This window comes from Ammodytes marinus (assembly GCF_949987685.1).
Source record: "Ammodytes marinus genome assembly, chromosome: 1".
Taxonomy (NCBI): domain Eukaryota; kingdom Metazoa; phylum Chordata; class Actinopteri; order Uranoscopiformes; family Ammodytidae; genus Ammodytes; species Ammodytes marinus.
Window position 1 is genome coordinate 37,178,678 of NC_137230.1, and position 9,993 is coordinate 37,188,670.

Below are 9,993 nucleotides of genomic sequence, written 5' to 3' on the forward strand. Positions count from 1 at the left end.
GGACAGTTGCCTTCACGAAGTCCATTAATCCCTGATACCTGGACACCTCGAAGGGCATTAACCCGCTTATACCATAGTCACCTACTAATAAAAATAATAATTAGACCAATCAGTTATATTTTCATGCCTTTTTGCGATCAAATTAGATTTTTTTTGAACGAAACTAGATTTGTTTCGAACGAATAACAACTTGTTTCCACAGCAACGCCCGAGACCCCGTATAATAACTGGAATACCCATTGCAAACCCATAAGGTTCTTATGTAATGAAAACGTAGTTCAGTACTCCAGTCAATAGGAACAACCAAGGATACGACCTGGCAACGACATAATTTGGCTTTAACGGTGCGTTCAAATTGTACTGGGAAGTCGGACCGGGGATAATACGAGCAACGGGAGACTGCGGCAGCTGTTAGCCACAGACCTACTGTTATGCTAGCAATATACAAAGTCAAAAAACATTGCGCACGCTGTACAAACAGTAAATGTAATCACCCAACATGTTTAACAACAGTTCCACCGAGCTAACAAAGCATTTCCCCCAAAATAAATAACGCATTTCACGGAGAATGTGACTGGCGAACATGTGTATTACGGGCTACAGCCTGAAGTTACGTGAGGCAGTGACTGACTGACAGCAGTAGCCTATGTCCAGATAGACAGTGAAGCCGGTCTTTGGTGGCTAAACACATGTAAACTCAGTTACAAACCTTTTGTCAAATTAAACAGGGGTCTTACTCACCTTTTTAACGAGATAACCATTGACGTTTAACCAGAGGACATTAAGTTTAGCCACTTTATTGTACTACTATCGTTACTACAGCTCTTGTGTTACGACTCGAGCGCCATCCTGTGGTGTCCAGAGGCTATTGCACGGCAGGATATTTTAGGCTTTATAAATCCCAAATCCCTTATCAACACAGTTTAATCAGCGGCGAGCCGGCGACGCAGTGGACAGAATGTAAACAGTTCCATAGGTGTCCATACATCAGAAGTTAATCCACACCCATGGAATGTACTCCAGCCAATCAGAATAGAGTATTCACACAGACTATGGTATAAGTAAGGGTTAATGCCCGACGAGGTGTCCAGGTATCAGGAGTTAATGGACACCGTGGAGGCGAGAACTGTCCGACGCGCAGCGGAGGACAGTTGCCTTCACGAAGTCCATTAATCCCTGATACCTGGACACCTCGAAGGGCATTAACCCGCTTATACCATAGTCACCTACTAATAAAAATAATAATTAGACCAATCAGTTATATTTTCATGCCTTTTTGCGATCAAATTAGATTTTTTTTGAACGAAACTAGATTTGTTTCGAACGAATAACAACTTGTTTCCACAGCAACGCCCGAGACCCCGTATAATAACTGGAATACCCATTGCAAACCCATAAGGTTCTTGTGTAATGAAAACGTAGTTCAGTACTCCAGTCAATAGGAACAACCAAGGATACGACCTGGCAACGACATAATTTGGCTTTAACGGTGCGTTCAAATTGTACTGGGAAGTCGGACCGGGGATAATACGAGCAACGGGAGACTGCGGCAGCTGTTAGCCACAGACCTACTGTTATGCTAGCAATATACAAAGTCAAAAAACATTGCGCACGCTGTACAAACAGTAAATGTAATCACCCAACATGTTTAACAACAGTTCCACCGAACTAACAAAGCATTTCCCCCAAAATAAATAACGCATTTCACGGAGAATGTGACTGGCGAACATGTGTATTACGGGCTACAGCCTGAAGTTACGTGAGGCAGTGACTGACTGACAGCAGTAGCCTATGTCCAGATAGACAGTGAAGCCGGTCTTTGGTGGCTAAACACATGTAAACTCAGTTACAAACCTTTTGTCAAATTAAACAGGGGTCTTACTCACCTTTTTAACGAGATAACCATTGACGTTTAACCAGAGGACATTAAGTTTAGCCACTTTATTGTACTACTATCGTTACTACAGCTCTTGTGTTACGACTCGAGCGCCATCCTGTGGTGTCCAGAGGCTATTGCACGGCAGGATATTTTAGGCTTTATAAATCCCAAATCCCTTATCAACACAGTTTAATCAGCGGCGAGCCGGCGACGCAGTGGACAGAATGTAAACAGTTCCATAGGTGTCCATACATCAGAAGTTAATCCACACCCATGGAATGTACTCCAGCCAATCAGAATAGAGTATTCACACAGACTATGGTATAAGACAGTTTATTCTCTCAGTGTTTTCCAATGAAAAAAAAAGGTCAGAACTCGGTGACACTACCTGAACATGCTCAAGACAGCACTATACACTACTTGTACAGCCATTTGAAAACTACAGTAAAGTTATACTTTGCTGTAGTTAGGGGAGTAAGTGAGTACAAGACACTGAATATGTATGTTTCACATTTTTACTGTATATGCTCTTTGCAATTCTACAGCATTGTGCAAAAGAAAAATACACTTCAGTCACTTATTTAGAACAAACATAAAAAAACACCCTTTTGGTAGAGCTGTGCACAAATGTGAACAATATAACAGGACATATTGTAACTGAACATAGGTAAATCATTCTGGCACATCCAGACGTTCCTGTCTGTCTGGCCACATATTTTCATCTACATCACAATGGATATTATCCCTTGCAATGCAGCGAGGAAATTATCTATGATAAAGAAAAGGTATAAAATATGCTTGACAGAATTTGATAACTAGTTCAACAATTTTGTATGTAATGACTCAAGCAATGAAATGAAGACTATTAGTTTTATTGGGAACGACTATTCAGCATCCATAAGTATAGTTCATTTTGACTGACATGACATAAGCAAATGACAATGTTATAAAACAGCAGAGAATTGTATGAAAGCAACTGATACATGTCCAAAAGCATTTGCAATTTGTTCAGAGGAAGAAGAAATTGCTACTATGATGTGCTCAAATGACTAAATGTTGCGGAGGTTGAACTAATAGTTATGAGCATTTTCATTCTGATCTGAGAAAAGCACCAAAGCAACTGAGAAAAACTGTAACAGAAGCTACAGTGGCCTTCAAGGACAAGAACAATTCTAAATTCTGAACAATGCACCTGATGACATTCCAAAAACATGGATTCCTCCATACGACTTGCCCGCTCAATGGACAAAATGTAACATTAATATTTGTAATTCTCAGCTCAGGAGGATAATTCAGATTATTGGCAGAGGTGATTTTACACCAATAAAGACATATTTATGAATGAGGATATTGATTTTAGTTAATAAATTACTTAAAATGTTACACAGTGTCCCTTTAAGGCACATGTGTCAAACTCAAAAAATAAATAAAATAAAATCTTCTTCATGGAGCCTGTGCCATATCCGCACGTCGCATACGCTCCCAACTGTTAGGAAACTTACGTGGCTTACAGCTAGGAATGTCTGCTGAAAGTTCTACAGCTCAGGATTTTAAGCCATGAATTGATGAACTTGCATCTAAGAAGAGCTGTCAGTTTTCTGAGGGCTGTAAATAGGCCAATATATGAGGCCAAATAGCATGCTAATATTGATGATTGATTGTGTCAAGTGTCTAAGGCAGTTGCACTTTTATTTAATTGTATTTTGTACTGTCTGCATGTTTGCACAAAATGTGTCCCTGTACATATAGCAAACAAAATTGGACAACTGTAACGTCAGTGCCTGTTGTATTTGTGTATTCAAATAAACAGTTGTTTATTTCATTAGTGCGTATTGGCATCTTTGAGCAAAATACCCCCAAAATGTTTGCTCCGCGCCGCACCTCCTATTCCCATGGCCAGCAGCAACCTTTACTAAGACATTTCCTTGGGGGTACAGAGGTCCCTTTTTGATCCGTGATAATGTAGGTTACATATGTAGGATGAGTGATAAAGCATATAACTGAAAAACAAAGCTAAAGATTTGGATTTGACATATGTACGTTACTTTGCCATTATTTTACTGGTCCGGCCCACTTGAGATCAGAGAGGCTGTATGTAGCCCTCCAACCAAAATGAGTTTGACACCCCTGCCTTAAGGCAACTGTGTGCACTAGATCTTTAAGTTTTGAGGCTAAAACAAAAAAATAAATGTGAAGAAAAACTGTCTACATTTGAGTCATCCTAAAGCACAAACTCATCTGTTGAGCTGCTTAGACCTTTCAAATGTGCAGGTAAATGTTAATGAGCAGAAACTAGACCAATGCTGCCATCAAGTGGCTGAACACACACAGTACACGTTACAGAAACAACTACTTGATAACAATTTGATTCAAGGCTAGGGCTGTGTTGTAAAAGCCCTACTAACGTCCTCCCTCCTACATACTCAACATGTATATACTACATACTAAAAGCCCTACTAACGTCCTCCCTCCTACATACTCAACATGTATATACTACATACTAAAAGCCCTACTAACGTCCTCCCTCCTACATACTCAACATGTATATACTACATACTAAAAGCCCTACTAACGTCCTCCCTCCTACATACTCAACATGTATATACTACATACTAAAAGCCCTACTAACGTGCTCCCTCCTACATACTCAACATGTATATACTACATACTGTCTACTTAACCATCCATTGTGTATACAAGGTTCGGCTTCTGTTTCCAATTCAGAAACACTTATGTAATTCTTTTGAATATTTTAAGAAAGACAGCGTCTGAAGGTGAAAATGTATTGCTTACTGCAATGTCAACACTGTAATTTCTCATATTAGCTGCTTATTTTCTAACCCAGCTTCGTATGAAGACAAGAAATACATTTTTTTGCACATTCTTGAAAAAGAGAAAAATCTTTATTTATGATGTAAACCAGGCCAGCAGTTTGTACACACATCTCGTCAGTAAATTCAGTTCAATGATTTCATGCACAGATTCATCTCAATCATGTAGAATACAAATAATGAATGACACATCTCTATTGATTATGATTATGATTACAGTTTTATAATACATGAAAGTACCTCATTTCTACCTAAAATTAACCAACGACATTTAGTCCGGCAAATAATTCAATCAAAATGTAACTACTACAAATGTGTGATAAATGAAGCAGAGGAAGCGACACAACAACAACATGCAAATACATCAATACAAATATTCAACAATGATATTTAGGGCACAGAGAACTTTACAGGTTCATGCAGATAAACGTCAGGTCCGGTAAACTAAAGTCAACATGAGCATAGATAGCCAAAGTCAAAGTCAAAGTCCCGCCCATGAAGTTTGATTGACAGCTGATCTCTGTGCAGTGAAGAAAAACAATCACAATCATCTCCCAGAAACAAACACGAAGACTAAATTGATTTTTTTTTTAAAGAATTGTATTTTAGATCGGAGATCAATCGCGTGACGTGTGAAAACAAGATCCAATGCAACATTCAAATCAGGAATTGTCAAATGGTCGACCATCTGACATGACAGTATTTTTTGCGCGGGGTTGACAAATATTCCTAAAACCTTTCTTCCAAAGGTTTTTTTATTAAATCACAAAGTAGTATCAAACAGCTGCAATACAATGGATTATTAATTTTTTCCCCTTTTTTCCCTCCCGAACATATCCCACCCATATCCCACCCAATCACAAACAGTCCTGCATTAAGAAATCAATACACAAAGCAATACACAACGTCAAAAAAAGCAGAAACGAAACAGAAACACAAACACACACAACAAGAAACAAAAACAACCAATATGAAAAAAAAAAAAAAAAAACCCCTCAAAGAAATAAAATTAAATCAAATAAAAGAGGGGAGGGGGTAGCTACTCCTCAACCATTGTGGTCGGTTTCCTAAAACCTTTCATATATATATATTAGCATTCAGTTTACCCCGCAAATAAAATAGTTACAAGGATTTAGTGAATTTGGGTTGCCAGGGCCTTTAATGATTAAAATACACAGAGTCTAACTCTACTACTGTCCCCTTAAATGACTTTTCTCTAATTCAGTTGACAGAACTCAGCAGTGGATCCATAAGAAATCCATAGTCCAGCGTGTAGCGGCTGAGTGAATGTGGTCTGGACTCTGTGGAGGAGAGTCATGGTTTCAGAGACGCTGTAGAAGGACAGAACACCTGCACTGTGATCCAGGTACACTCCTATTCTGGAGGACTGAGGACCTGAGACGGGAGTATGGACATTTTTGAACCAGAATTTTAAACCTTTTTTGGAACAAGCCAAAGCCCAGGATTTATCATTTTGTCCAAATCCACATGTATCCCCTGCTCTGCTGATATTCTTGTATGCGACTGCTGCATAAACCCATAGCCCTCTCCACTCCACCTCCCAGTAACCACGTCCAGTCAGACTCTCTTTACTCAGAACCTGACCACAGCCAGTGAATCTGTCTGGATGACTAGAAGAAGACTGTGGTTGGTCCATTAGTGTAGCCTTTTTGTTCCACTCAGATAATGACATATATGTGTTTGCTGTGTTTGGATCCAGTGTGATATCACGTGAATATCTCAAGAAGTCAGCTCTGGTCTTGGGCAATGGATCTGACAGTAAAACATCCACACGAGTCACTGTCTGTGAGAAGTTCCTCCATGTCTCTCTCAGGACGTCCTGTAGTTTCTCTCTGGCTTCTGACACAGCCGCTGTCACGTCCTCAAAGTATCTCAGAGGACGGATGTTGATGCTGGATGTAGATTCACTGAGTGCTGGCAGTGAGCGGTAGTCCTGTAGAAACTGGTTGTGATCCTCTGTGTGTGCCAGCGTCTTCAGCTCAGCGTCTCTCCTCTTCAGCTCAGTGATCTCCTGCTCCAGCTTCTCCTGAAGATCTCTGACTCGACTCACTTCAGTTTCCTGTTGGGATCTGAGCTGCTGCTTCACATTATAGCTTATATTCTGGGTGAGACGGATCAGCTGGGAGAAGGTCTTCTCACTGTGCTCCACTGCTTTATCAGCAGAGCCATTGATAGCCTCCACTTCCCCTTGAAGAACCTTAAGATCTTTCTCTCCATCCTGGATTCTTTTTTGGATGTTTAGTCGACTCCCCTCCAGCTCTCTCTGCCTCTCAGTAAATTCTGCTGCAGCTGACACTGTGTCGTGGCCTTTGTGTTCGTCCATTGAACACAGATAACAGATACACTGCTGATCAGTACGGCAGAAAATCTTCATCACCTCATTGTGACGAGAGCAGAGGTTCTCCTGGAGCTTCTTGGAGGGCTCCACCAGCTTGTGTTTCTGTAAAGGAGCCACATCATAGTGAGGCTGGAGGTGTTTCTCACAGTAAGAGGCCACACACGCCAGACAGGACTTGAAGGCTTTCAGTTTTCTCCCAGTGCAGAAATCACAGGCCACATCTTCAGGTCCAGCGTAGCAGTGATCAGCAGGAGCAGCTTGGACTCCAGTCTTCTTCAGCTCCTCCACTAGATCTGCCAACATGGTGTTTTTCAGCAGCACAGGCCTCGGGGTGAATGCCTGCCTACACTGAGGGCAGCTGTAGATTTCCTTTTCATTCCAGTGTGTCTTGATACAGTCCTTACAGTAGCTGTGTCCACAGGGGACAGTCACCGGATCCTTCAGTAGATCCAGACAGATCGAACAAGAGAAAGTTTCCCGGTCCAGCTGAACTCCTTTGTGCGCCATTTCAACTCTCTCTCTCTCTCTGTGTGTCAGCAACTGTCTGAGTTTCCTTTCACTAGAACAGAAAATTAATTTGAGCTCTGATCTGTGTGTGCACAGTGAATGGGGCCTGTCAGTTCAAACATCCTGGTTACACCCATCTTCATGACTGTAGATCCAGCTTTGCTTCATTCCAGCAAGAGGAGCGGCTTGTATGAGAGAGATACTGTGTGTTTAATACTTGTTTACTACAGAGCATTTGGAAATACATCAGATAATTCCTAATACCTTTGGTGAATATAATATGTGGTCAGGCCAGAGAACTTTACAGGTTCATGCAGATAAACGTCAGGTTCGGTAAACTAAAGTCAACATGAGCATAGATAGCCACCGTAGCTAAACACACACGGGAAACATTTTACAGATAACACAAAGGAGAAGACGTAAAGTCCCGCCCATGAAGTTTGATTGACAGCTGATCTCTGTGCAGTGAAGAAAAACAAACACAATCATCTCCCAGAAACAAACATGGAGACACCACAAGTTCGATAAAGGTGCACTGTGTAATATGACATCAAGTGGTACAATTCTAGTTCAGAACAGTTGGTCTCTATGGCTCCTGTTCAGAGAAGCAACAGAACACCTTCAAGAACATGTATGGATAAATACAGAGATATAAGAGATCCTTTCTAAGGGAAAAAAGCTATTTTCAGCTATAATGCACTAAATTAAACGTACTTATGGATATTATAATTATTTTCTACCAAGTCTGCTGTGAAAAAAATCCCCAAATTCTACACACTGCAGGTTTAAGTTTTAAAATACAGTCTTACTTACTGTCATTTACTTAAAAAAAAAAAACTATGGTGAATGTTTAAATGGCTGAAGGGTAAAAAAAAAAAAAGTTAAGAAACACAACCATTCATTTGTGATATTTATTTATGAAAAAAACAACCTACAATCATGTTTTAAACAATAACAACACAATTATAAACAATTGCACTTTGTTTTTTGACTATTTTTGGTGCATTTAAAGTTTTTCATCCCAACATACAATAACATGTTGCACCAGAGACTTTTACACACACACTCCCCCCCCCCCTTCCCTTTCTACTCTCTCTCCTCCACTACTCTAGCTTTACGGCCTCCACACACATCCTGCGTCTACCTCTGGAGCGCGTCGCGTTACCTTACTGCTGCGTCTCTCGGACTTTTCTCGGACACACATGCAACGTCTCAGCAGCTGCTAGTGCTGCAGCGCTGCTTCTAAAAGCCCTATCTTTCTACATAGAGTTTTCATAGATAATTCCCATTAAAAATGAAGTTCTTTCCTGTCATTTATGATGTATATGATTTATACTGAGTCTAATATTGAGTCTGGACAGTAATCCGTGCGCCCCATTGCCTTTTTTTTTTTTTTTTTTTGCCACATTTTCGCTTGTTGGAAGTTTTATTTTGAAAGGGACACACCAGGAAATGGTGAAGCTCCAGTGAAAGCTGCCAGTATGAAGTCAATATGACTGTCAGCAGAGTATTTCTCTATCAGTTAAAGCAGAGAGACCCAAGAGAGACGCGCGGCTCTCAGAAAGAAATAGGCTCCTCCTCCTGAGGTAAAGGGGAGCGTCGCTGCAGACGCGCCTCAGCAGTGCGTCTGAGGTTGGATGTGTGCTCGCTCTAGGTTGATTACACGGTCAGTGACAAAAAGTCAGACGCAGACGCGAGGTAGACGCGCAGTAGAGGTAGGATGTGTGCAGAGGCCGTTAGGCTCACACACAGACACACAGACAGACAGACAGACAGGCAGACACGCACACCTCCCCGTCCTTTTTACTCTCCCTCTTCCACTACTTTTGCTTTCGGCTCATGTATCTCAGACTCCATCCCCTCTCACACACACACACACACACACACACACAGACAGACAGACAGACAGACAGACAGACAGACAGACAGACAGACAGACAGATCTCTACTCTCCCTCCTCCACTACTTTAGCTTTCGGCTCATGTATCTCTGTCTCCATCCCCGGTAAGGCAGACCTCCTTCGGGCCGCCGTCTCAATCTTCTGCACCAACTCGACGTCCCACGGGTGACTCACAAAACTGATCACCTCCCCCCCCTCCATCCCTCCTGCCCGCCCCACCCGCCCCACACGGTGCAAATAATCCGTGTGGCTCTCCGGAAAATCATAATTCACCACCAGCTTGACCTTAGAAGTGTCCAGCCCGCGCGAGGCAATGTCCGTGCACACTAGAATGTCCACGCTTCCCTTCTGGAATGTCCTAAAAATTCCGGAACGAACGTTAGCGGGCATCTCCCCTTGCAGACGCGCGTGGGGGACCCCGAGCTCGTCCAGAGAGTAGCCGAGCCAGTTCACGGTGGAGGATTTGTTGCAAAAGACCACAGCGGAAGGAGCACGGCCATTTTGTTTGTGCTGCTGT

At 41.8% G+C, this 9,993-nt stretch overlaps 2 protein-coding genes across 3 annotated transcripts in view; both read right to left on the minus strand.

Annotated features, from left to right (window-relative positions):
* Positions 1 to 5,926: 5,926 nt before the first annotated feature.
* LOC307253758 (tripartite motif-containing protein 16-like) lies at positions 5,927 to 7,576 on the minus strand (the record flags this gene model as incomplete). Its single annotated transcript, XM_080031919.1, has 1 exon — positions 5,927 to 7,576. One exon carries the CDS (start codon positions 7,574 to 7,576, stop codon positions 5,927 to 5,929), a length of 1,650 nt encoding a protein of 549 aa, XP_079888045.1.
* Positions 7,577 to 8,479: 903 nt separating this feature from the next.
* The window catches only part of ddx28 (DEAD (Asp-Glu-Ala-Asp) box polypeptide 28), an 8,721-nt gene continuing 7,207 nt past the window's right edge, over positions 8,480 to 9,993 (minus strand). For both annotated transcript variants that reach the window (XM_080031821.1, XM_080031820.1), the window contains exon 8: positions 8,480 to 9,993. This exon is cut by the window's right edge and continues 137 nt beyond it. In XM_080031821.1, coding sequence (XP_079887947.1) covers positions 9,522 to 9,993 — 472 coding nt within the window. In that variant the 3' untranslated portion in view covers positions 8,480 to 9,521.